The following is a 27,266-nucleotide window of genomic DNA, read 5'->3' as shown; positions in this document are numbered from 1 at the left end:
CTATATCAATTAACATGGTCAGAAAATAACTTGTGCTTCTTCTTGCAGGCAAAGCTCAAATAACTCAAGACTTGTGGGCGAAGCTCGAATAACTCAAACTTGACTCTTTTTATTAATTGGAGACAAAAGTCTCTAATTTTAGGTCAAATCGCCTCTAAACTTGTACACAGGGCTCAAACTACTCAGATTTAACTATTTTTATCACATAGATGAAGCAGAAGAAAGATTGTCGCATATCACATATAAATACTAGGTCAGAACTGTCCCTCTGCGATGCACTTTTTTTTATATTAATGAAGCAATTTCTATGGGACAGCATTGTATAACAGCGTTGCCAGAGCCACCTACACAGTTAGCAGGACTAGAGCATTGCATTCTTCAATAGAAGGAGACACTATACAAAAGCTTGCGCCTATGCTTAGTTTCAAATCCAGTTATGATCTCATCAATTGACTCTTCCCATGATTCTGCTGCTTCAATCTACACGTAGCAAATATTAATCCAAAATTAATCAAATATTATAAATTTAGTAATTGTTTTGCTTGTTTAAAGCTTATAGTCTCACCTCTTGGCACAACTCTAACGTAAGTCGAGCTCCGATAGCTGCCTCCTCATGATTATCTTTCACTTCCAAGTTTATCACCAGAGTACTTTTCATGAGAACATGGTCCCGAGTATGCAGATCTGAGCAGTTTCAGGAAATGTATGAGATATTTGTAGAACTGTTAATAAGGTCAGACGTAATTGCTTAAAAACGACTGAATGTCTTTCTTCATTTCAATTACATTGTAAGCAAGGAGAAATAAATTTCACAAAACTAGGCATCGTATCTGCATTAAACTTTCATACGCAAAATAAACTCATCTGCAAAATTTTTTTTGACTCAGATTTGATTACTTCACATTTCCACCTCCACTACTTTTTTCTAATCCATGTATATAAGATGTAGAACCTAAATTCTGACACCAAAACCATTTTACTAAACCAAAAACTAAATATGCCTTGATTACCAAAAAATAAAAGCTGCCAAAACTTTACTAGTTAGGAATTCTAACACTACACTAAGTGGAACAGGACAAACTAAACCAAATTCTAAAACGTACTTCACATCTCTTAAAATTACAACTGCTAAAAGAAGAGAAATAATTATTAAGCACAGTTGTTAAAAGTTAGGAGTCTCCGAGGTACAATAGTGTTAGCACCCGAGGCAAGGCGCACACCTTTCTCCAAAAAGAAAAAAAGCACACGATATTTAGATGGCAAAAGTATCAATCTTGGATGTCATATAAATCTTGGGTTTTGAGTCGGAATACACTTGTCAGGTGGGGCATGAACTCCATCAACATGTCAGGAATTTAACAAAAATTAGATAGCAAAAGTATCTATATAAACTCACTGCACTAATTAGTTCCTCTACTCTCTACATATCTAAGGCAACAATGCCAGCATACGTACAGGATTGAGCAAAGTAAATACTCATGATAAAATCACCGGCTTCAGAATTTGTCTGAGGATGTAATTTAACTAAACAATCTTCTGAGGTCATTTCCAAGTATCAAATATTTTGGTTTCAAAAGTATGACAAACAAAATCTAAGATTTGGAGAAATTCTAACAGAACAAGTTCATGCAAAGCCACAGAACTTCAAAATGATTGTACTCTGATAAATGTTTCAGAAATCCAATGATGCCTGACATTTAGAATTTGTACTATGGAGATGCTTGGTTTTATTCTTTAAGATGTCAAATTCAAAAGTTTTGAAAAACCTATAATGTTGTAGTCATCAGATCTTTGAAATTGCCATGTATATATATTAGGTATAAACAGCGGTTAAAGGCCTTCTAATCAGAGATTAAACCGTCAAAACGAACCAAAACACAGAGTCTGCTGACAACAAAACACAAATGTAAATAACCTACTTAAGGAGTCTCTAGCTTTAAGGAAGGTGCTAGGGCCATAAGTAACTGCATTTCTGTACATGTGTCGCCATATTGTGTCAAAAACTCTAAGCAAGACATAAATGGAAAACTAAAATCCTACTTAATAGAATAAATAAAAAATGTCACAATTGAGACAATGAGACAAAGAGGTTTCAAGGAAACAATAAAAGAGGGATAATCATATAGCAAATCCCAAGCATGGTGATTAAAATAGTTAGCGCCTTTTACTGTTATAGACACAATAAAGAAAGAAAAATATAAAGAATATTTCATCTAATCATCATTATCTGGGAATGGGATTCTAAGAGATACCCAAGAGCCTCTTTCAACTAAAAGGATATCGGTATGTGGCAAATATAGGTGCTAGCAAATAGAGCAGCTGGCAGTCAGAACTTGGGCCAACCTAGATACCTCCAGACATAGAATAGATACTATAATATAATTGGAACAAGTTATCTGCTGGAAGCTACATGCAAAACCATCAACAAATTCATCCGATTACTCCCAGTGATAAATCAACTATTGTTTCTAGAGTACACCAAAGCCTCAAGGAAGGATTCAAAATTAAACTAAAAATGGATATTAGACACAATCACAAGAATTTTAACTTTTACAAATAGGCAATACAACTGGAAAATGAACATCGGATGTGAAGGGAGAAGCTTCAATAATAAAACTACTGTAAAATAGATATAGAGTTATTTGTGGATGAAACAATTAGAAGCTGACTTGTTTCAACAGCAATCAGTGGATAACATTTTAAGCATGAACTACTTAAATTGGCTGATTTCCCATTTGAATCTTAGAAAAGGCTGCATAGGTGCAAGCATGGTTGAGAAAGAAAAATAAAAGGGCTGAACAAAAAGTTAGAAGTGAAAGTAAAGAAGACTAAATTAAAAAGAAACAAAAACAAAGAAGGAAAACACCCCCAAATCTATCATTCCAAGGTGCACATTATCAATAATCTTTCATTCCAACAATAAGAACATTACAAGTGATCCCTCTCCAAGTTCTCAGGAATGAAATTTTTGAGCCATAGACATTTCTGTTTCTTTTTGTAATGAAAATGTAAACTGCTCTAACTTCAACATTGTATTTCTCCTTTCCATTACATTTCTCTCATGCTTTATAGATCTCAAGGAAAAGCACAAAACCATTTTTTTTCTACTTACACACATTTTGTTGTTCTAAATTTCTATCAATCTTGTGACAAACATATCAAAAACAGGAACATATGGCTCACATAACTCAATTGAACTTTTTAATAAAAAATGGAAGGTTTTTTTTGCTTAAAAGTAAAATTTAAGTTTTTTTCTCAATTACATTTACAGTCTCAAAATTTCCAATCTTCTAATCAATTTTTTCAGTATGCCATTTTTCTATACTAGAAACAATTCTACTGCTGTTCCATCAAATGATAGGCATTGGATTCAAAAATCACAAAATTATTATCAAAATTCATCATACTAACTAATTAAGCAACAGATACCTTGAAGAACCATATCAAAAACCTTTTCTTCAAACGAGAAAACGACATCAAAAGAACCATCAGCCGCATTATCCTGCCATCGTTGCGGAGCCAATTTGACAGATAAATTCCTTTTAAGCATCGGCAATATTCCATTTCTCTTATAACTGCATTCTTCAAATTTGAAAACAATCATCATTAAGAATATCAAAACAATTAGGGCAAGAAAATAAGAATACATACAGTTCGGGGTCTTTGCGCCGGAGATCATCAAACATTTGCTTATAAGGAGTTCCGAAATCGTAGACGTTAGGTTCCCGTAGAGAAGGTCCAGGGAGCTTAACGTGAGACCCTGTTCCGTATGAGAACACATCGAAGTTTTGAAGCTTTAGGAGAGAGTGAGCCTCCATGCTTCGATTCTGATTCGATGAACACACCATAGCGTACCGGTATTTCATTCTTTTTCTCTTTTAGTTACTCTGCAACTTCTAGAGATTTGGGGTTTTGAAGGTTTTTCTTCTTATTTTGGGATAATTGCTGTTTGAACAAAGGATCAGTTTACCCTCTAAACTTGTATCACAATTTTATAAAGTCCAAAACTATAAACCTGTATCAGTTTTATCCTGAACTTAGTAAAGTCGGACCAAAAGCCTCTTCCCACTCTCACCAAAGAGAGTGGTTATTTTTTTTATCAAAGTTTAGTATATTTTGCAAAACACTTATATTTTTTTTTATTTTTTTTGTTCTTATGCAAGAAGAGAAGCATATCTATATTATACATAAAAGCACGGATTGGAGGGGGGGGGAGACAGGCAAATTTATTAAATTATCCTTTTCAGTTTACTACTAAATAAAGGTTTTATAGTCATTAACTAATTAGTTATTTTATTAATCACTATCGTAATTAAAGCCTTAATTAGAATGAGTAGCTAAATTATCTCCAAGTTAATTTTTAGTATGTAAAAAGCAACTAAACTGTCTCCAAATTAGTAGGAATACCTATCTTTTAATTTGATTGAACTACAAAATTAAAATACTATATTTGGTCAATATATTATTATTTAAATTTCTATCGTATTATTTTAAAAAATATTATTAATAAAATTAAGTTAATTATTTAATTATGTCTCCAAATTAGTAGGAATACCTATCTTTTAGTTTGATTGAACTACAAAATTAAAATACTATATTTGGTCAATATATTATTATTTAAATTTCTATTTTATTATTTTTAAAAATATTATTAATAAAATTAAGTTAATTATTTAATTATGGTTATTATAAAACCAAAAGAAGAATAAATTCAGTGTGGAAAAAAATTTAATAACCGAATATATTATATTTATTTTTACAAAAATTCTTAACTAATTTAATATTAATTGTAAATAAATAATTGATATAATTATAATAAATTTACAAATATGTTCATTAAGGAGTTACAGTACGAGCCACGTGCATAGCACGTAATGCGGAACTAGTACATTAAAATAAATCAAAATTGATGTATATATTTTAATTATCATGAAATTATTCCGATACATGGTTGTAAGATATTCTCAATCTTCTAGGCTATAAAGATATAGTCTTTGAAAGAGACTCAAATATATTGAGGAGTCATTTATTTATATATTTCTCACATTATATTAAATGAAATTCAACCTTTGAAAAAACAAATAAGACGTTTCCCGGTAGGCATAAAGCAAAAATACATACATTATCATCATCATAATATAAGAACGCAAAAGAATTCAATTTAAATTGATGTTCAAACCATTTCTTGCTCTCTAATATTTCCTTTCTTTACCATTTCATTTCCCAAAATGTTTTAATTCAAAGTTTTAAAAATTCAACAACAAAGAAACGAAAACATAATTTTTATCACAAAAATGTTGTTTACATTATGAATATGCACAGGATACAATACAATCCAGTTCATAGCTTTTTTTGGCATTTCATTTTTTCTTTATGAACTCTTCAATTAAATTCGAACCCGTGCGCGAACGAGAATTCACATCCATTCAATTCATCAGAATTTAGATCATCATTTACAATTCAATATTTCCACATTGTCACCATCATTTTACAGCTTCTCCATCTCCGATGATAATCGGTCCGAAGGGCTCGGAAAAACTTTATCTTCTCCGGCAGCCAACGAATCAACTATAGGTTTGATCACCATAATGCCTTCACCCATGGCAGCAATAACCAATGTGGTAGCAAACACAAGAAATGCAAATGCAGAATAAGGCATTTCCTCCGGTCCCCAAATAATCGATAAAACAAGAAAAATAATTTCTAATGGTAACATTATTAAAACTGTAAAAGCTAACCCGTAAATTCGAATTCTTAACCCTTTGTTTATGACGAGTGTTACCATCTTAAAACACGACAATGCGAAGACGATCAAATACCAAATTCCGAACGAACCAAATATTATAGAACTCATCAATGGATATACACATAATACTACTTCATCGCCGATATCATTTCTCCAAATTTTCGAGCTTCTTAGAAAAACATCGGCCAATGGTAATTGATCCAATCCTGAGAAAAATACAAGCAAAACTTGCATGAACAGAACCGGAAAACACGTCGCCAAGACGAAAACGACCGCCCAACAACCGTGTGGGGTTCTTTTCTTGATCGACACGTTAACGAGAAAAAGCTGTGTTACAAGAAAACCAGGCTCGAAGAATCCGAACGAGAAAACGACATGGACTTTACAGAAATTCGCTTGTTGTTTTAGGGTTAGAGATGGCAAGAACGGGAATAGATATTTCCGACGAAAGAACGACAAACGGAGAAGCTCACTGAACGCCCATAAGATGATGAACGTAACAAGAAGAAACCGGACGGTCCAAAGCGAGTTAAAACTCTGTAATTTACGAGCATCACGAGATTTAAAACGAAGGTGGAACACGAATGCTAGCGAGATGAGCGAGAGAAGAAGGAGACTGCTTATACAACAAAGAGTGGCGGAATCTAAAATGGAATCGAGCAATACCGAGGGAGGAATGTTAACCATGGCACAATAATAGCGGTGGTCGAAGGGACGACCCGCTAACGTAACGGTGGTGGCCTGAGAAGCAGCAGAAGAAGACGAAAACGCATGAGATTTCGGGGAGGATTCGAAAAAACATGCGTTTTACGTCGAACGGGGCGGAAGGGAAGGTGGGGAGAGATGGTAATATTTCTCTCCCCAATTCCCAACCGGCAGGGAGAGGAACAGGCTGGTGCACCGTTACAAAAAAGGTTTTTGGTTTAGAGAAAGAGGTAGAGAGAGAAAGTAATGGGGAGAGAGAGAGAAGAAGAGGGAAATAGGGTTTGTGGTGTTGTTGTTGATGCTTAGTTTTCGGATTTGTAATTACTAATTAGTAAAGGTTCAGTTATTATTATGTATATGCATGGCTGCATAACTTACCAAAACCAAAATTTATAGGTTTTCATGAGTTCTTTAATTTCATTTAGCACGTGGATTAGTCTTGTTTTTTGATTTTGTTTGAATAGATAGATGGAGAAATTCGTAGATAGATGATTTCTGTTGGAAATTAGCCAAATATGATGGATGTATTAAGGTGCTAATTTCTGGTTGGAAGTTTTTCTTTTTATCAAAGTTTCTAGTTGGAAGTGACCACATTTGTTTTAGAAACTTGCAAAAATAAAATATTAGGGGTTATTGAACTTAATTAGCCTAATTTCAAAAAATTATTGAAGATTGATTTATTTCATTAAAATTATAAAACTTTATTTTTTTGATTACCTGTTGTTATATTGATAAGCTTTCCAGCAAAAACTGACACATAATCGTAATAAGGGTTGAGGTGGAAAATGTGAGTAGCCAAATTATTTATTAAGAAATGATATAGCCTGTATTTTATTTCTACCTGAACTTTTTAGGTATTTTATTAAAATATCAACCAATAATAAAAATATTAAAATGCAATAACTTTTTAAAAAATAAATTAATTTTGAATATCCTTTTTCAAAATTAAACTTAAGTTTAGTAACCTTCAGCTTTTTAAACCAAACTTAACAAAACCGATAAGACAAAGTTTGGGTTATTTGAATAATAAAATAAAGACTTAATCACCAAAAAACCCCCACCTTTTAGCCCCTTTTCAAATGCACCATGACGTTGTAATTTTGTCAGTTGCACCCTAATTCGCACCTTTGGTTTTCAATTCCAACCTCAAGTACTAAATTGATCTCTTTTTCATTTGAAAAAAGTAAAAATAAGTCATCCATTTTTAACTTTTTATATGAAAAAGAGTTCAAACGAGTACTTTATAAGGGTTTTTATAAATTTTTCCCAAGTGAAAAAAGTCCAATTTGATTTTGAGGTGGAATTGAAACACAAAGGTGCGAATTAGGGTGCAACTGACAAAATTGTAACGTCAGGGTGCAACTGAAAAGGGGTTAAAAGGTGAAGATTTTTTTGGTGATTAAACCTAAAATAAATATTATTCACTATGAAATAATTGTTTTTTTCTCAGAAAATTATAAATTTTACATAAATTTTTGGGAAAGCATAAAATAAAATTTAGATTACAATAGATTCTTTAATATTAAATATTCAATAAATTAATAACTCTAATAATTAATAAAATTTCAGAGAACCAACTTAGTTTCATGTCAGATAATTAATAATATTATTATTTAATAATTTATGAAATTTAAAATATATTCTATATAAATATTAATTATTAGAGAAATATTTTTAAGGAAGACACACACACAGATATATATATATATATATATATATATATATATATATATATATATATATATATATATATATATATATATATATATATATATATATATATATATATATATATATATATATATATATATATATATATATATATATATATATATAATAAATTAATTTATATGTTGGACATAATTAAAGTAGTTTTATCCAACATTTATTTTATTATTTTTTACATCTAATTAAATTAAGCTATTTCACTTTATGAATATTGTTTTCTGATAATTTGTTTTTGTTGAACATCAAGTCAATATTTTTAAAACTGGAGGGTGATGAAAAAAAATCAAGAAAGTCTTCCATTAATTTCTTTTTACCACTCTTTCATTGTTTATTTCTTTCATCTATTAAAGGGTTTGGGGAGTCCCTTAATTATGATCTTTTTGCCCTAAGAATTATCTTTTTCTGTCCATCAAAATCAAATCCTTGCAACAAATTTGGCATGTAATAAGTGATACAGAATGCATACAAATATTTAAGTCCAGCAAAATGCATTGAACTCGATCGATTTCTTCATGTCCCGGTCCTCCATCAGTCGTTCCTTTTCCTAATTAAAGCGTTTTTTCAAAATAGTTATCTGCTTGCTGTATGACTGTATTTTCTTTCTTTGTCTACATCAACAAGCCGATAACTATTTTGTAAAAGATATAACTTGACAATCGTTTTGTAACTTTTTACAATCCAATAATTGTTTTATAGTAAAATTATAATTTGGTAATCCATTTTATATCTTTTAATAATTCAATAATCATTTCATAAAAAGTTATAGTTCGATAATCGCAAAACTATTTCACCCGATTATGAAGATAAAACACATGATTATCTGCCTCAATTTTTTTTAATGAAGCCATTTGTGTCTATCTGACGAAACAATCTTTACAGGTAAATTTTTTAATTGATTGAACTAGCATTATTACAATCAAAATTAGGATAGAATTTGTAGAACTTTACAGATCACCGTAAATTGTTTTTTATGCATAGCTTGCAATATATTCTATATAAATTATACCAATAGTAATACATATAAAATTAATACTACTAAATTTCTTTTTTTTTCCTTTTCTTATCGCATTAACGCAAAAAGCTATTTCAAGATGAAGTAGGATACATATGAGGAGCCAATCGAGGCATACCAAATGCCATGACCGGGTTAGCGAGACTGAGATCATCAACAGCTTCCGTAAGATCAACATTGACTACATTCTCCGGCAGACTCCAGGAAAAGCATTGGATCATCCTCGCAAGTAACATAGTTGTCATGCAACTACCAAGCAAAGTGCCTACACATCCTCGACGACCTGTGCTAAAAATTATAAACCTCGGGTCATGCTTGGTCAGGACGACTTCCCCGTTATCCAAGTGGCGCTCGGGATTGAATTTGAGGGGATCTTGCCATGTATTAGGGTTCCGGCCAAGACTAGCGCGACTAAGATATGTCCAGCTACCTTTAGGGATGAAATAACCACCAAGTGTAGTATCTTGCATTGCAAAATGAGGAGGATTGAAATATGAAACTGGATGCAGCCTAAATGCTTCTTTTGCACACGCATTTAGATAGTTCAGTTTTGCAATATCAGATTCTTGAACAAGTCTCTCCTTTCCAACGATCATATCTAATTCTTTCGTTGCTTTCTCCAACATTTTAGGCTGATTTAGCATCTCAGCCATTGCCCATTCTACAGCATTCGCCGGGTTATCTATTGATGCTATCATCACCTCCTGACAAATAAATAATGCGTTATATATTTAAAAATTAAAAAGAAGAAGTTAATCTCATTTATATAACAAGGAAGTTAATCTTGATTTTATTAACGATTGAATCTTACAATTTATTTTTATAGATAACTAAGTTTAATTATTGATGATTATGCATTAATAATGTTAATATCTATTTACATAATATTAGAAAGGCCAAATGCTTTTCTAAATCTATTACTTTGACCATTTTATCCGATATATCCTTAAAAAATAATTTAAACATTATGACCCATCATTTTACAAATTGGAACACATATATCCAACTCTCAATTTAAACATATTTTCGTATACATAATCCTCATTTTAAATTCAAATAATCCTTCATAAACTAAAATAAAAAATCAATTGTGTAAAATAGTTATTTATAAAATTATAAAACTATATTTTCGAAATAGGTTTAAATCGAGAATTGTATATATTTATTTCAATTTGTAAAATTATTGGAACAGAATGTCAAAATTGATTTTTAGAAATATATTTGATTTTGTCAAATTTATGGATCTAAAAAAGTCTTTTGCCGGACTATAGTTCTCGTTAGAAAAATATATTTGGCTTATTTCCATAACTTTGACCCTTTCGTTATATGTTTTTTTTTTCAAAAAAATTGAACCATATGGTCTATCAATTTAGCGAATTAGAACAAATATTTAAATACCAATGCAATTAAAGTTATAAAACTTTTTTTGGTAGTTGGACCAATTAAATAAATCTACATCGGACTAGACATGTTTTTTGTTATAATCGTCTCAATTTGTAAAATTAACGGAATAAATTATTCAAATTTTCATTTAAAAACGTGCATATATTTTTATCAAAAAACAAAACATGCATATATGTCAAAACAGTTATTTATGGAAATATAAAATCATATTACGCCTTTAAAAGAAAGAATAGTAGTCTTACAGCGAGTTGATTTTTGATCTCATCGTCGTTGAGCAATGGCCTGCCGTCAGAATCTCGGAGGGTGATGAAAACATCAAGCAAGTCCTCCATTATTTTTCTTTCACCACTCTTCCATTGTCTAATTCTTTCATCTATTAAAGGGTTTTGGTAGCCCCTTATGATCTTGTTTGCCCTAACAATGATCTTTTTCTGTCCATCAAAATAAAACCTCTGCAAGATATTTGGCAAGTAATCAGATAAACAAAATGCATACATATATTTCAGTGCAGCAAAAACTGCATCAACATGATCGATTTCTTCGCGCCCCGGTCCTCCATTATCCGTTCCTTTTCCGAAGTATCTCCGGCCAAAGATTATCTTTCTGATCACGTTACCACTGTAAAGGCGGGTGGCTAATCTTAAATTAACAGCCTTATTGCATTTGTACTGATTATGAACATAGAACACAAGATTATCTGCCTCCTCATTTCTTTTATCATGCAGCCATTGGTGTCTAGCCGGCGAAAGAATCTCCGACGTTAGAATCTTTCTCATTTTCTTCCACTGATCATTATAAGGAACAAGAACTGTCGTCAAGTATCCTCCGGTCATGCACTTAGCAGAAAAAGCCAGTGGTCGGCTAGCGAAAACTGCATCGTTCTGTTTAAGCATTTCGTTTGCGAGGATAGGACAGTTGATAGAGACAATATTAGTATTCCATAGACGAATAAGGCAAATATCGGTGTTGAGTTCCTTCATCAGCTGGTGGATCCACCGGAATGTGGGTTTGTAGCGAATTATCTCCGGGATATTTCCGATTAATGGCCATGGTTTAGGACCTGGAGGGAGTGGGAGGCTCTGGTTAAGTTTTTTCTGAGTTGTAGACATCTTAAGAATTTTTATAGCACAGACAACAACGGAAATCAAGACGATGACGAGCGTGGCCATAGTGGTGGCGGCGGTGGTAAGAAAAGGTGTATCTGTAATGTTTAATCCCATATTGGTCTGAATAGTTTTTGGATTTGTTGAGTGTTACTGTCTTAATATAGTTTAAATTTGACTGCATTCGTAAGCCTGAGATGATCATTGTAAAAAGATGTAGAAAATCTGGTATATTTTTCAAATAACGAAAGAAAATCTAGTTCGATTTTGTGCATCATTTGCCAAAAAGCTACTTCTAGTGCAAATCTATCATTATCTTTCCTGTCATTTTAATTAAATCAGCACCCTGAAAATTCTGGATATTAAACTCCGTGGGTTACCGAGTCATTCACAAATTATAAAAAAAATACGAGTTAACTTTCGGTAAAAAAAGGTCATTCGGTTATGGTTTTATTACAACGAAAGCGTTTTTGCTTATATGGCATTGCCAAAATTACAAAATGAGGTATAACTCGTGTCTTTTTTTTAACAAAAGATATAATTCAGTACCTTTTTGTAATTCACGAACTCAATGATTTTTTTGTAATAAAATTATAGCCAAATATTTTTTGAACGAAAATTAACTCATTACTTTTTTTGTAATTTACAAATAATTCAGTAAAGCAGAGAATTTAATATACAATTATTTTTAAGAAATAGTGGAAATGTGGGTTATTAGCTAAAATGGTACTGTATTTCTAATTTCTATTTTTGGAGACCATTACTTTTATTATTGCTCCAAATCAGGAATTTCAAATATTTCATACCACTTGAATCTGATATGGACTAACATTGTTATTTGTTTATTATTCAGTACTTTTGGCACGCATCAGCTCCAAGTCCACTGAAATGGCTGGATTCACTGATTTGAAACGAAAACAAAAATAAGGATAAACACATAGGTTGTGTATTACAAAGGTTGTGTATTTTTGGACGTGTTTCTGTGGAATTTGATCAGGTCTTTAATCTTCCTGCTCTTGTCTTATTTATAGCTTTTAGTTTTTACAAAAACTGCTTGTCATCTTCAACTGCACATGTTTTGAAAGCACCTTTCCCACCTCTAAGAAAATGTAGATTGTAGTCTTTGAACTGTTACTTCTCAAAAGCACATGCTTTTTTAAACTTTATTCTTCTGATAAAAATATCCTGGGGCTTTGAGCCATTTAAAACACAATTTAATAGCCATCTTAAATACGGGCTTACTCTTTTGAAAATGCACTTGGGCCTTCTGAATCTTCTGAGAATTACTGGTTTGAAGTCAACCTCTGAAGTCAACCTTTGAAGTCACCCTCTAGACTCAAATCAACTTCTGGAGTCAACCTCTAGACTCAAATCAACTTCTGGAGTCAACCTTTGAGCAACTTTTGGTCAAACCTAGAGTGAACCTCTAGAACCAACTTCTGACAAATCTTCTAAGTCAACCTCTATAGTCAACTTTTGGAATTCAACATCTGGAATCAACTTCTGGAACCAACTTCTGTTAGTCAACTTCTGGAACCAACTTCTAGAGGCAATTTGTATCTTTTGAGAAGAACATGGGCTTTTATGGCCTTTTAGCCATGCATATTTTTAATTGTGGTGCAAACAATAACAAAAATATATACTGCTAATTTTAGTATTTCTTATAGTGTTCCTTCCATCGGAGGAGCACGACTGGAAGGAAATAGCAGATCTACTCATTACATAGAAGGAAGGGGTACGAGCTGCTCTTCCATGAAGGAGGAGCAGTTCGTGCTCCTACTTCGTGGGAAAACCGAAAAAGAATTTATAGATTTATTTTATGTAAATTTTATTTATTTTATGATTTTTAATTTTGAAAAAATTATTGATAATTGATATAAATTAAATAATTATTATTAGTTGAATTTTTAAGGAAGAAGATGTTTTTGTACAATCAATAACCTTAACGTCTAATTAGAATATAAGTTAAAAATGTCAGTGCTCTTGTAGCACAGTGGTAATATCCACAGGCAGGGGTGAGCATGGTTCGGTTCGGTTCGGTTTGGTTTAATAAACTCCAAAACCAAACTATATTTTAAAGGAAAATATAAAAATCAAACCACGCCAAATATCTACGTAAAATTTCGATTCGGTTAACCAAATTTTGGCATCGGTTTCGGTTTGGTTTGGTTCGGTTTGGTTAATATAGATTTAGTTAAATATTATATATAATTATACGTAAAAATTAAAATTATACGTAATAATTTTTACTTATATGTGTGTATTAGTTTATATATTTTATTTTCATATATGTATCTATACACACATATTATATTTATATATAAATATTTCAATAAATAAATTTTATATTTATTTATACATATATAAATATTTATAAAAATAATATTATTGTAAACTTCGGTTTTTCGGTCGGTTCGGTTAACCACTAGTTGAAACCAAACCAAAACCAAAAACCATATTTTTTTATAATTTGAAACCAAACCAATCCATTTTAACCATTTTAACCAAACCAAAATTAATTTCGGGTTGGTTTGGATCGGATTAATGGTTTGGTTCGGTTTTTGCTCACCCCTATCCACAGGTATCTTGATAAGAGGTCTCGTGTTCGAGCCTCACTCCCCCCTCCCTAATTATCAAAAAAAAAAAAGTTAAAAATGAAAGACTACTTTAACCTTTTTTCTGATAAAAAGAGGTCAATTTATTACTTCGGATAGAGGCGAAACATAAAAATCTAAAATAAGGTACAATTGATTTTTTTTAAATTAGGGTATAAATGCAAAAATATTATAAGGTGAGTTTTTTTAAGTAATTAGGCCTTTTTATTATAGTTTTACTTAGTAAATGTTGCTTTGCTCTTACTGCTACCAATTAAAACTACTTAAGTATTCAGCTACTTTATTTCTTGCATTAATCGATTTAAGTATTTTGGTTTATAATGATGTTGGTGCATTTACAGTTTGAAGTTATTTAGCAGATTAGTAAAAAATCATATGATTGTAGCAATCAAGACATTGCCGCCCATTCCTTTCGACGGAATTCCAAGTTTATTGCTTGCAGTTTCTGTTTATATACTTATTGTGGTCTCAACTACTAAATATGGTTTGTTATGTGTTTTTGTTAGTTTTCTCATTTTTTTTTTATGAATAAATATATTAAAAGCCAAAAAAATGGCAAGAACCAAATTCAAGAGCTTAAGCCAAAAAGACTAAAACTCCGAAAGGAAAAACAAATCAAGGAAGAAAAACACTATCTAAATTTCTATATGAATCTAAACCCGAATAAATAAAAGACGGATGACTACACTTATAAAAGAAAGCCGCATTAATGAAACAACGGAAATAACATCCACCATAGATGATTCCTTTTGCTGAAAAATCCTTCTATTTCGACACTTTTAAATTTTTCAAATAAATATAATCCAAGTAGTAGTCCAAAGGTCCGTGCATCCTCCGTTTGGAAATAAGGATATCCATTGGTAGAAAAAATCTGTAGATGACCGAGGCATCACCCAAGCTAAACCCATTTTTTGAAAAACAAAATTCCATATTTTTCTTGCAAAAATGCAATGCATGAAAATAATGATCTTGATTTTCAATATCACCACAAATCCCACATTTCAAGATATCATTTAGAATGATTCCTCGGGAAGCAAGAAAGGAAAGCGTTGGAACGCTCTTGTGCAAAGCCGTCCAAAAGAAAAATTTAACTCTCGGAGGGGCCTCTGAATTCCAGCATTTTTTGAAGGCCACGGTTTGGCTGTGAACAGTATCAGAACCCCCATTCCTGATTAATTTCGCCATACTTGCAGCTGTGAGTTAACATTAATGGAGTAATCCAAAACCATTGATTGAATAGAATGATAAGATACAAAAGAAATAGAAGCTAACAATAAAAGAGAAAGTCTTAAAGTCTAGAATAACAAAAGAGGCCTTTATATAGGCAAAGCTAAAAAATAATAAAGGAAAATATCTTATACTTTGCCACTACTCCAAGTCTTATACTTGGCCACTACTCCAATAGCATATTAATTCTGCTAACATCCCCCTTCAAACTCATGATGCGATAGCAATGAGCATCGAGAGTTTGTCAGTCAAAAAACGAAAGCGCGAAGAGTACAATGATTTGGTAAATAAATCTGCAAGCTGTAAGGAAGAAGAGACAAATGGCAACGCCAATGTGCGAGTTAAACATTCTGGGGGTCACTGAACTTTCACCAAGTTACAAAATGGTCACCGAATTTTAAAACGCTAAAAAAAGGTCACCATACTCTTACTAAGTGAACCTCTGATGATCTGTAAATGAATTCCGGCCAAAAAAACCAGACGTGGCAGCTGGAGTCCGAGTCACCCCTCCCTTTTTTACCATGTCATACTATTATCTTATAATTTGCCACATCAGCTTGCCATGTTAGCTTGCCATTGATAGGAGTAAAATACTCCTATATTATAGAGTGTTTGTGATGCATTGTAATGTCTTTTGTTATGCACTTTGAGGTGTTTTTATATCTTATTTGTGTGCTTAAGCGTTTCAGGATAACGGAGCGTTATGATGCATCTTTGGCGTTAAAAGAGAAAGAATCAAGGAAAGGAAGCAAGAGCAAAGCCGGGAGTGAAAGAAGCGGAGCTTTCGGGAAGACAGAAGGTTGCACGAATCGTGCAAGCTCATTTCAAGCCTTGCACGATTCGTGCATGGCAAATAGAGGAGGCAGAATGTTTTCCAACTTCTTGCACGGATTATGCAATCAGGGATAAGTTGGGTTGCACGATTCGTGCAAAGGCTTAATTCAAGAATCGAAAATCTGAAGAAAAAGGACAAGGCTTTTGCACATTTCCTCTTTTGGCCCAACACTCATTTGTAGGATATTTTTTTATTTCCTTTTTGAGAAAACTATAAGTATCACTTTATGTTTAAAAATTAGGGTATCCAACATTCATTATCTTGTATGAGTTATTGTTCTTCCATTTTACTTAAGGTAACCTTTCTCTACTTTTTAATGTTTAGTTGTTTGATTAGTGCTTGTATTGAGAACTTAGCCATGAGTGGCTAAGCCCCTTGTTAGGGGGTTGGTATGATAGCCTAGGGTTGTATGATTGGTTGGTTCTTATTGTTGTTCACTCATGTTTTACTCCTATTACTTATTGCTTGTTTAGGATTAACTACCCTAATCATGTTTAGAGTTTGATTAATGCACCGAGAGTTGGTTGATTAGATTGACTAATAGGATTGAAAACCTAGGTTTTAGAGCGCCACGAGAGTGGGTTTGAACTTAGGTGGCCCTAGAGTTGATTGATTAATCGCTAGTTTATTGTTTGGTTATGCCTTGTAACACGAGAGTGAGCTTGGTATTGATTAGGTGATTAGGTAGCGGTTTTGTTGTTCCTTGAGGCTCGAGAGAGCGGGAATGACGCATTAGACTTCACTCGGCCCTTGAAATACTTCCGATTTGACCAAACATGAATGCATGACCTAGGTGTGATTGCCAATCCCTTGACGTTTCCCTTTATTGATTTTAAATCGTTGATCATTAGTGCTATTTGAGTTATTGCATTTTAGCGTTTAGTTGATTCTTAGTTGTTAGAATTGTTACCTAAAACCAATCTTAAATCATTGCTTTCCGAATTGAATTTCACAATCGATTTCACTCACCTTAAACCTCTAGTCCTTGTGGGTTCGACCTCGACTTGTCGAGTACTACGAGTTGGCTTTTTGCTAACAGCCATGTCAGCTTCTTCTTCTTCTTCTTCTTCCTCCAAACAAAAAATACCCTACAACTCCATCTTCATGTTGCAGCGCCGCCACCACCTTCACCTCCCAGTGCCGCTGCCATCTCTTTGTCCCAGCACTTCCACCTCCTCTAGCACACGACCACCATTCAGACCGTCGAATGCTGTTTAGGGACGAATGTCAACAAAAATTTTCATCTAGGGATGAAAGCCGACGGAGCTCTCCGTCTGCGTTCATCCCCAAACGAAAAGCTTCGTCCGGGAACGAACCCAGACGAAGATCTCCATCTGGGTTCGTTCCTAGACGAAGAGATCTTCGTCTGGGTTCGAACCAAACGAAGATCTCTTCGTCTGGTTCGTCTCAGAAGAAAAGTAAGGAAGGCGGCTGGTAAGGGTGGCGGCCGCAGGTAGGGGTGGCAGATGGTGATGGTGTAGGTGGTAGGAGATGGTTAATTTTTTTTCCATTTTAGGTGTTTAATTTTTAAGAAATCTGAGGAAGAAGATGATGACATGGAAAAAAAGGGAGGGTGATACGGTCTCCGGCTGCCACGCAGAAAATAATTGGCCGGAATTTATTTAGAGATCGCCGGAAGTCGGGTTTTTATAGTAAAATGACCATTTTGTAACGTTTTGAAATTGGGTGACCATTTTACAACTTGAACAAAGTTCGGTGATCCTCAGAATCTTTAACCTGCCAATGTGCCGTTCTGAAGATGATGGCGAGTAATATAACAATCAATCTCAATATGATTTTCAATCTTATTATGATATGTTCATATATTATTTGGTGAAACTTATAGGTAACAGAATCACACATTGCAACTTTTGACACTGAATTACATAATAGTTTATAAAACTAACTAAATCAATTTAGTTTAATTCAGTTAGATTATAAGGTGAGAGAGTGGTAAATTGTTTATAAATATTTAATATAGAATAATTTGTACAATATAGTTGGTTAAGATTAAAAAGAAAGTGATCTGGTAAAGGCTTTTGTCCAAGCCTTCCAGTTTAGAGTTAGAGAAGAAGTCTTAATTAGGGTTGCAGAAGGCTTATTATTGGAATGAAATGGTGATTTTTGTTGGTCTTCCATTTGAATAACATCATCTTCTTGTTGATTCCAAAAACGAGCTTCTTTTCTCTTGCTTTTCATGGTTGCTAATACATCATTTTTGTTGCATATTCCCCATACTGTCACCTTCTGATTATAGAAATCCACCTTTACTGAATATATTCCTGCATAGCATATAGTATTGGAGAACAAACAAATTACAATTCTTGTAGTCATTAATAGTACTTTTTGATAATAAATCTGGAGAGTAATTATCTCATGCAATTAATATACCACATCAATGCAACACATTAAATCGACTAAGATGTTTTGTACTCTCTTTCTCCCCTGCCCCCAAACTCTGGAGGCCATAGTTTGGCAATTAAGAGATAATTCGTACCATATATCATTAGTTTTACTGTACTTTTCATTTTTTTGTGTGTTAATCTATCTACATAGATTCGCTCTTCTCCAAAATATCATCTAGAAACAGTGGCATAGCCAGAAATCAAAACTAAAAGGGGCAAAATAGAAAAGAATATCATATGATATATACAATCTAATTTTTTTTATATAATTAAGGGGGTCAATATGTAGTAATTATCTAAATAATGAGTTAAATTTTAAAAAAATTATTTGAGAAATTTATAATTTTGGAAAAATAAAATGTTGGCAGCATCATTGTCTAGAAATTGTCCACAACAGGTGGGTCGTCAATCTAAATGTTTTTTGCATTTTATTAGTAAATTAATTTGCAGATTTAAATTTTTTACAATTTGGTTTATGTTCTTTGAATTTGTGATAGATCTAGGGTTTTTTATTGTATTTTTTTAAAATCTATAAATTGTTATACTCATTTAGATAGATCTATTTTAGAATTTAGTTTTTCAAATTTTATGTAATAGACTGTTTTTGGATGTCATCTTATTAGATAGTCAGAATATCCTTCTTTGTTGTATTAATTTATTTTAATATTGTGACTGAATTTGAGACTTTTATAGTCGCTTTATCAATATAATATCCTATCATTGAAAAAAAATTCAACACATATCTTTTTAAATGTTACTCTTCTTTTTAAAAAAAGTTTATTTAATATTTCTATTTTTTTCATGACCAACTATGAAATTTAATGAAATTAGTTTATGGGGTGAACTACCCTTGTTACTCAGCTCACCTCTAAATCTGTAATCCAGTGTTCAAAAAACAAAAACAAATCTCCAGCTAGAGTAAATGCAAGAAACCTATACAAATTTAAATTCATTAGGGTGTACCCATATCATGCGCAATTGAACAAGTATCTCTTTGATAATATAATGCACCCAGTTATTTCGATCTTAGTCATATTGTCATAAATATTTTAATTTACAGAACTAATATTCCTGTCACATTACTAGCAATCAAAGATCTATTACAGGAAAACAAATGTATTTTTTTAAATAATTATCATATATTTAAGATAACGATATTAGAACAATCAAGGGCGATTCGCGGGGATTTATGTTATAGATTTAAGAAGAAATTGTGTTACCTTTGAGATGGGATAAGGCCTTCTTAACTTTCTTTTCACAGCCGTAGGAATAGAGAGGCACCATCATCTCCACAAACTGTGCCTCCACATTTTTTGCAGCAACTATTTGCATGTTCTCCATTTCATCCAACTTTTTTAATTTGCATTCAATTTAATTGCAAATTCCTGATAGAGTTGTCATGAATGCATTACATATATATAGGATTTTCTTATACTATGCTTTTATAAATGGATAAATGAAATGTATTATGTGACGTCCCATTCATCACTTTTTCTCTTTTCATTTTCTTCAACTCATTTTTTATTTTTATACTTTACGGATCATGCAGGTTTCTTTTTTTTTTCTGTATTTTTTAATTTGGAAAAGATTTATATTCCAAAGATGCTTTGTTAATTAAGTTTAGATCATTAATATTCATTATTCAATTATGTAAAATTGACATTATATGTATTTTCAGAATTTGTGAGAGAATCAATTTATCAAGTAAAATTATTAACTTTTAATTCATTTAGGTTAAATATTTTATAATTTTTTATAAATCCGTAACTATTTTGCATAAAAAACTATAATTCGTTTACCATTTTATAATTTTTTATAATCCGACAACTGTTTTATAAAAAAGTTAACTAGGTGACCTCAAAAGTATTTAACCCCACCACTGCATAATAACTTAAAAAGTTCTGATAAGGTGAATTTTTTGGTGTTTAGATTTGGTGACATAGACTAATAAAAAGACTAAGTCGGCATCTACATTTGATAATAATTAATCAAAAATACTTTTGCATATATTGTTTTATATTTTTAATGGGATCTATATTTTATGTGGCCTAAAGCAATTGGCTGTCATGTGGGTTTGTTTACCTTATCAATGAAGTTAAGCCATTTATTAATTAAGAAACTGGAATTAGGGATTCTAAAATTGTTCCTTTTTGTGTGCTTTTCTTGTTGGTCATACAGCCATGCACATGCAATTCAATTCCTTCCTTTTGCTGACTCCTCCTAAACTACTTTTCTACATTTCTTAATCAAAATTTTAGCCTTTGTTAAAAAAAAAAAAAAAAAAACATTTCTTAATCAAAACAAAAATAATTGTTTAAACCAAATTCATTATCATGAACTCCTTTAACACGTACATGTAGAAATTACATGTATATATAATCTTAGTGTTCAATTTTCAAAAAAGAAAATTAATTTAAATTTAATTAACATGTGGCGTAATTGATCCGAAATCAATTAGATGCAACTATATTAATGAATAACTAATTAGTTTATTTTATTTAGAATTGATGTGGCTTTTATAATTTTGTAATTGTGATTATAAATCAATCGCCCACATGTATCGTTATAAATAAGACGGTTCACACAAATTTAGAATATAAAAATTTATTTAAAATATTATGTCTTTACATTTAAATTATTCAGAAAATATGTTAAGTAATAAAATATTTCAATAGATATAGGTTATAAAGGTAATTTAATTCTGAAAAAGATATTGTATATGAAACTGTATTTCATATTATTGTTAATATAAAAAAACAAATAAATAACGTTTCAATATCATAAATATTTCAGTTGTGTTACTCTTTTAGTATAATAATATAAATTATAAATAATTTTTTTAAATTATATAATTTTAGTTTATTATATCACTCATCTTTTATTTTGCTTTTTGAAGTCTTTAAATTCAACTTTTTGCTCTATTTGGTCCTTAAGTGGATTTCATTTGGTTAATTGGATCCTCAATTTTTTTGCTTTTTGATTCACTGGATTGTTAGGTCGTCCTTGAATTAATCCACTTAAGAATCCAATAAATCAAAACATAAAAATTTAAAAATTTAGAAAAGACAAATAAAAAGTAATGAATTAAAATCGTATCACTTTAAAACCCAAAATAGATTTATCCTAAATTTAATTGAATTAATCATTATGGTAGATAATACATGAACATTCTATAATTTCTCCGGATTCTTTTATCCACTTTTATGGAAGTCAAGAATTTAGCCCATGACGTGGCTGTGGCTCTTTCCGTATAAGCCAAAAGAGACAGGTCAACAGGAATGATAGTATTGTCCACCACCAACGCTACCTGCCACGTTTGCATGGGTCCCATTTTCATTCTTTGTTGGCTTATTCAGATGACTCAGATCTCATATACTTTAGTAATGGTCCCACCATGTGACACCCCATCACAATGATTTTTCTTCGGAATCTTTACACATTTTTATCATCTAAAATCAAATTAAGTATTTTTTATTAATTAATTTTAAAATTGAATCGAACGTATGCAAATTTAACTCGATTAATATTAATCAAGCTAAATTCGAATATTAAAATATTTAATTCAATAAATTTATGAGCATAATCAATTTTTTTTATATATATTTACTTTTCATGAATATATATATAATAATAATTTTTTATTTTTTTTATTTTTGTGCGTTTAAAATTGAATAATTAAATTTTTATTATTTTAAAATCGAATAAATAAATTTTTTTAATTTATTTTTTGAATACTTACCTTTCAATTTTGTCGATTTTGGCCAAAAATGGATTATTTGGTTTCAGAAAAGTCCTATCTTTTCAATATATATGCATGCCAAATAGGCGACACATAGACAAATTGAAATTAAATTGAGAGTTGGCCACAATTGAAACCAAATAATTTATTTTTAGCCAAAATCGACAAAATTGAAAGATCAGAACTTTTGTGAAACTTTTATAAAAGGCGTGACTTTTTTTATAACATTTAGCCTAAAACATATCATGTTTTATTCCACATTTAGCTCATGTGCATTTTATATACTACAAAGTTAGTATACGCAGGAATATCACTCACTGTTTACATAAATGATGGGAAAAGATTAATAAAAGAATCTTTTTAGGATGATATAATTGTTAGTTAAAAGACTAACTACATCAGATCTCTAGATCTTTAAATATGTTTTGAACATTTATTTAGAAAGAATATTGTATAAAGGGTCAATTTTATATAAATCACAATTTTTACACGTTCTTTTTATTCTAATCACGTTTTTTAAAAAATGTCAAATAAAATTACCACCTTTTATTTTTTTGCAAATCTATCACGAATATAAAAATTCAGTGTATTTTTATTGACTAGACAGCCGAAATTAACAAAAACGGAGTAAAAGAAATATATTTTTTGTGTTAATTGGGGCATTATTATGATATTTATTTGGGAGAAAAAAGACCAAATTTTTTCATCGGTGATAGATTTATAAAACAATGAAAGGTGGTGATTTTATTTGACACTTTTTAAAAAATGTAATTAAAATGAAAAAATATATAAAGATTGTGATTTTATATAAAATTAACACTTTTATAAATTAATATATATGAACTAAACTTTAACTAAAATCGATGAAGTGCCATTCAAAATTAATTATATTATATTACACTAGTAAATTTGAACAAATAAAAACTAGAATTAATAATAAAATCATATAATATTAATTACAAGACAAGCTAATATAACAAAAAATTAATTAGATAACAAATATTTTAAAATTCTTTTTGACATGACAAAAGTACTTGATCAAAGTATTAAAAAATCTCAACATGAAATTCCTACACTTACAAATGATTCCAATCCATGAAGCACATAAAAAGAAGAAAAATAAAGAAATTAAAAGCAAAATCCGGCTTGTTTTGCTGCAGTTTCATCTACCATCCTCAATTGCGTCATGTCTCTAAAATTAGTAAAAGAGATTCAAGGTAATTATATCTAAGAATTTCATCACAATTCATTCCTTGGACTCTTTACATCTCAAACTTCTTTATTCCAACAATTTCATCATATATAATACAATCCATTAAATATGAATAAATAATGACTCTATTAATTATTTTTAATACTGATGGAAATGCAACAAATGAGCAATATAAAACAAATTAATACTCAATATTTTTAAACCTTCCCATTGATGAAGCTTTCTAAAATTCTTATCATTTTTGGAAGTGCATGCAATGCAAATACAGTTGCTATATACCAATAGTATAGTAGATTACATATTAATTAGGCTCAATTGCTTAAAAATCCATGAACTTTAAGATATTTTATAATTTTAACATGAATTTTCAATTTTACAATGTTAAACACCAATTTTTAAATTTTAACAGTTTAAAACACCGATCACTTTTCTATCAAAAAAATGTTGATGTGGACGCCGGAATAAACACTATTCCGGCGTCCACATCAACATTTTTTTGATAGAAAAGTGATCGGTGTTTTGGAATGCAAAAATTCACAAATTGGTGTCCGAATTGGCAAATTTTAAAATTCATGTTAAAATTATAAAACACGTTAAAGTTCGTGATTTTTATAGCAGTTAAACCTAATATATAATTACATATGATCATGAAATAGAACATGCATTAGGATTTTCATCACTGAAGAGCTGAGGTGGTGGAATTCTTTCCATCACATAAAGTGGTTGATAATAATTAAACATCATCCTCTTCATGCTGTCCTCATCAACCATTGTTATGATTTCATGTTCTTCTTCTCTATTAGTTTCAGGTTCTTCTTTTTTGGGTTCTTCTGGTTCTGCTTTTTTATCTTCTTCTTTTTTCTCTTCTGGTTTTGCTTCTTCTGCAGCTGCTGGTTTTGCTTCTTCTGCAGCTGGTTTTGGTTCTTCTGCAGCTGGTTTTGGTTCTTCTTCCTTCTTCTCTTCTGGTTTTGGTTCTGGTTCTGGTGCTGGTTCTGGCTGTGGCTGTGGTACGATTCTGGCTTGCTTTTTGGTTCTTCTGTAAACATAATCTACAAGTTTTTCTGCGTCCATGGTGCCTGTCACTGTTACTTTTCCTGTGCTTAACTCTGTTACAGCCGTTTGTACTCCTGTTTAAATTTAAAGTAAAAAAAAAATTAAAATTCTTAAAATCAAATAAATTAGTACTAACTATTAAACTTTTAAGGAAAGCATATTTACCCGGTTCAAAAGAACTATTTAGACAACTTTTGAATCGAGGAGTTTAAGAATATCTGTTCTGTTATATTTAATAAAATTAGTGGTTTGATAAAATAAAATAAAAATTTATAAATTACAAAAAATTTGTGTTATTCCCCATAATTAATTTTTTAAAATTTCATCTTCTAGATCCAAAAAATCTAAATTTGTTATTTTTAATGCATTGTTATAATGTTTTATTTTTCAAAATATATCCTATATCAATTTTCCCATATCCATAATTAATTTCATTGCATATCAAGGAGTGCCACCATTAGCTGATGTGGCAACACCTTGGCCACTTGGATTCCTATGTCATCTTTCTTGCAGTTGGTTAGTCACACTCAACTGCCTGCTCAGTTGGCTAGTCACACTAATTACAAAATGTAGAAAAGGATATCTCAAAAAAACTAAAATACCCAAAGATTTAATTTTTTTCTAATTTTTTTTGTTTCTTTGGATATTAAATATGAAATAATTAATAAAAAAAATAGTAAAACTAGTCCTTCATGAGATAAAAAAATAATTACCCCTCATTTTGAGTATCTTTCTTTTAAGTTGATCAGCACAGGCCTCACAGTGCATATTTATACTAAGCTCCACAGTTGTTGATCCACTAACCTGAATTTGCATATACATTTGCAAAATCAACACAAATTATAAATATTTTAGAAGTAAAATAAGATAAAACTCTATATTGACAAACCTGTGAGGTGACAAGTTGGGGCAATGGTTCACCCTCAGCCTGAGGCAATGGAGACAAAACCTGAGCTTTTCTCTTGGTTTTCTTCATAATTCTATTACAAATAGCCTGTGGTTCCACTATTCCTTTTATGGTCACTTGGTTTTTACCCATATCTATCTCTACTCCTTCCACACCTGCATTTTATGTTCACAAACAAATACACATCTTAATTCAGTCCTAAAAATTAGTATTAACTTTTTTTCTTTGGTGTTTTACTTGCACCATAAGAAATGCTAAAATTAACAGCAAGTGTTTTTTATGTTTAAAGTGCTAAAATCACCATAAACATATAACAACCAAAATAAAGTAAATACTATAAGTTTCTGCTTATAAAATATTACTTTAAATAAAAAGTAATGGGCCATAAAATTGAAACATTTTTACTTTTCGTAATCGCCATTTTCCAGAAAAATCGACATTTTATAACTTTATAATTTTAATCTAATTTTAAATGTTTGCAACAATTTTAGCCAAGTCACTCCAATCGGGCTGGAATTAAAGTAAAATTTTGGTTAAAATTATGAAAGTGTGAAGAGGGAGGGGTCCATGGTTTCCGCGTTGGAATGGTTTTTTGACAACGTGTGGCTAAATGACTAACGTTTAAAATTAGATTAAAATTGCAGAGTTTTAAAGTTTTGGTTAAAATTGCAAAAGGTTAAAAAAATTATTTTTTTACACATAAGGTCTTTAAATAATTATCAATAAAATCCGTAAAATTTCACCTTAAATGATTATTAACAAAAAAGAAATTGGTGTGGTCGTTGAAACTATAAAATAGAAAAATGAAATTTGATAGTTGTTAAATATTGACAATTAGCAATAAAAACAATTATTGAATTGTAATAAAGAAATACATACCCCTAATTTTCATAATGGAATTCTCAATTTTCTTGGCACACCCAACACAATGCAAGTCCACAAACAACACAACAGGAGATGCTGCCTTTGGCTCCTCTTCCTTCTTCTCTTCAACTGCCGGCTTCTCTTCCTCTTTTTTCTCTTCTGGCTTTGCCTCTACCTAAATATATCAACATAAAAATATAAATTCATCACTTAAACTAAATTAATTAATTAAACTAAACAAAAACAAAATGCACTTAAAAAATTATAATCACCTGCTTAACTTCCTCGCCCATTTTCACTTAAAACTAATGTAGAAGTTGAGTGTAATTTTGCTGAAAGTGAGGTTCAGTGAGATGAAAGTAGTGAAAAGGAAGCTTATATACGTAGAAAAGAATGAGAAAATCGAGAATAAAATTTAAGGATGGACGGTGGGGCTAATTGATGAGCATAAAATTGAGTGATCCCAAGAGCACATGCAATGCCACTAAATTAACAAAATTAAAGAAAATTTTGTATGGATATAATAGCAGGCAGAACTGTAGGGAAAAGGGAGAGGGGGAGAATTTAGTGGAGCAGAGTTGGCATAGATTTATAATGGAAGGGGAGATGAATATGTGAAGCCGAGACAAAGAAAAAATTTAAAAAAAAGTAAGTAAAAAGTATTCATTAATGTCTGAAATTGTATATACTTTCTTTTTAGTGTATAAAGT

The 27,266-nt window shown here is 31.0% G+C and overlaps 5 protein-coding genes across 6 annotated transcripts; all 5 read right to left on the bottom strand.

The window, feature by feature from the left end:
• Positions 1–89: 89 nt before the first annotated feature.
• LOC126686133 (uncharacterized) lies at positions 90–3,911 on the bottom strand. Its single transcript, XM_050380164.2, has 4 exons — positions 3,652–3,911; positions 3,430–3,575; positions 566–684; positions 90–480 (listed from the first exon to the last, which is right to left on the bottom strand). The coding sequence occupies exons 1-4, from the start codon at positions 3,864–3,866 to the stop codon at positions 379–381; spliced, it is 582 nt and encodes a 193-aa protein (XP_050236121.1). The 5' UTR covers positions 3,867–3,911; the 3' UTR covers positions 90–378.
• Positions 3,912–5,488: 1,577 nt separating this feature from the next.
• Positions 5,489–6,433, bottom strand: LOC126687470 (uncharacterized). The gene has a single exon (XM_050382032.1). The coding sequence runs from the start codon at positions 6,431–6,433 to the stop codon at positions 5,489–5,491; it is 945 nt and encodes a 314-aa protein (XP_050237989.1).
• A 2,832-nt stretch (positions 6,434–9,265) lies between these two features.
• LOC126687469 (valine N-monooxygenase 1-like) lies at positions 9,266–11,815 on the bottom strand. The gene is made up of 2 exons (XM_050382031.1): positions 10,838–11,815; positions 9,266–9,895 (listed from the first exon to the last, which is right to left on the bottom strand). The coding sequence occupies exons 1-2, from the start codon at positions 11,813–11,815 to the stop codon at positions 9,266–9,268; spliced, it is 1,608 nt and encodes a 535-aa protein (XP_050237988.1).
• A 6,511-nt stretch (positions 11,816–18,326) lies between these two features.
• On the bottom strand, positions 18,327–20,174 carry LOC126653600 (uncharacterized). The gene is made up of 2 exons (XM_050347522.2): positions 20,001–20,174; positions 18,327–18,657 (listed from the first exon to the last, which is right to left on the bottom strand). Exons 1-2 carry the CDS (start codon positions 20,119–20,121, stop codon positions 18,386–18,388), a joined length of 393 nt encoding a protein of 130 aa, XP_050203479.1. The 5' UTR covers positions 20,122–20,174; the 3' UTR covers positions 18,327–18,385.
• A 4,020-nt stretch (positions 20,175–24,194) lies between these two features.
• Positions 24,195–27,143, bottom strand: LOC126686084 (heavy metal-associated isoprenylated plant protein 9). 2 transcript variants are annotated; one of them, XM_050380108.2, is made up of 5 exons: positions 26,827–27,143; positions 26,572–26,717; positions 25,675–25,847; positions 25,499–25,589; positions 24,195–24,859 (listed from the first exon to the last, which is right to left on the bottom strand). In XM_050380108.2, the coding sequence occupies exons 1-5, from the start codon at positions 26,847–26,849 to the stop codon at positions 24,378–24,380; spliced, it is 915 nt and encodes a 304-aa protein (XP_050236065.1). In that variant the 5' UTR covers positions 26,850–27,143; the 3' UTR covers positions 24,195–24,377. The 2 variants fall into 2 exon arrangements, with proteins under 2 accessions (XP_050236065.1, XP_050236063.1); XM_050380106.2 differs by having other exon boundaries at positions 26,572–26,731; positions 26,829–27,142.
• Positions 27,144–27,266: the final 123 nt, after the last annotated feature.

The sequence above is a fragment of the Mercurialis annua genome, linkage group LG6, assembly GCF_937616625.2.
Source record: "Mercurialis annua linkage group LG6, ddMerAnnu1.2, whole genome shotgun sequence".
NCBI lineage: Eukaryota > Viridiplantae > Streptophyta > Magnoliopsida > Malpighiales > Euphorbiaceae > Mercurialis > Mercurialis annua.
Note: the sequence above shows the minus strand (reverse complement) of the source record. Positions and strands in the feature narration are given on the sequence as shown.

What these genes read in the sequence shown, in the direction of transcription:
- LOC126686133 (XM_050380164.2), bottom strand. Translation starts at nt 3,866, where the DNA reads ATGAAATACCGGTACGCTATGGTGTGTTCATCGAATCAGAATCGAAGC. An exon ending in TTTTGATATGGTTCTTCAAG is followed by an intron (nt 685 to 3,429) that starts GTATCTGTTGCT and finishes GAAACTGCTCAG; the next exon opens with ATCTGCATACTCGGGACCAT. An exon ending in CGTTAGAGTTGTGCCAAGAG is followed by an intron (nt 481 to 565) that starts GTGAGACTATAA and finishes TGCTACGTGTAG; the next exon opens with ATTGAAGCAGCAGAATCATG.
- LOC126687470 (XM_050382032.1), bottom strand. Translation starts at nt 6,433, where the DNA reads ATGGTTAACATTCCTCCCTCGGTATTGCTCGATTCCATTTTAGATTCC.
- LOC126687469 (XM_050382031.1), bottom strand. Translation starts at nt 11,815, where the DNA reads ATGGGATTAAACATTACAGATACACCTTTTCTTACCACCGCCGCCACC. An exon ending in AGATCAAAAATCAACTCGCT is followed by an intron (nt 9,896 to 10,837) that starts GTAAGACTACTA and finishes TTTATTTGTCAG; the next exon opens with GAGGTGATGATAGCATCAAT.
- LOC126653600 (XM_050347522.2), bottom strand. Translation starts at nt 20,121, where the DNA reads ATGGAGAACATGCAAATAGTTGCTGCAAAAAATGTGGAGGCACAGTTT. An exon ending in GGCCTTATCCCATCTCAAAG is followed by an intron (nt 18,658 to 20,000) that starts GTAACACAATTT and finishes TATGCTATGCAG; the next exon opens with GAATATATTCAGTAAAGGTG.
- LOC126686084 (XM_050380106.2), bottom strand. Translation starts at nt 26,849, where the DNA reads ATGGGCGAGGAAGTTAAGCAG. An exon ending in TGGGCGAGGAAGTTAAGCAG is followed by an intron (nt 26,732 to 26,828) that starts GTGATTATAATT and finishes TGATATATTTAG; the next exon opens with GTAGAGGCAAAGCCAGAAGA. An exon ending in AAAGATACTCAAAATGAGGG is followed by an intron (nt 24,860 to 25,498) that starts GTAATTATTTTT and finishes AAATTTAAACAG; the next exon opens with GAGTACAAACGGCTGTAACA.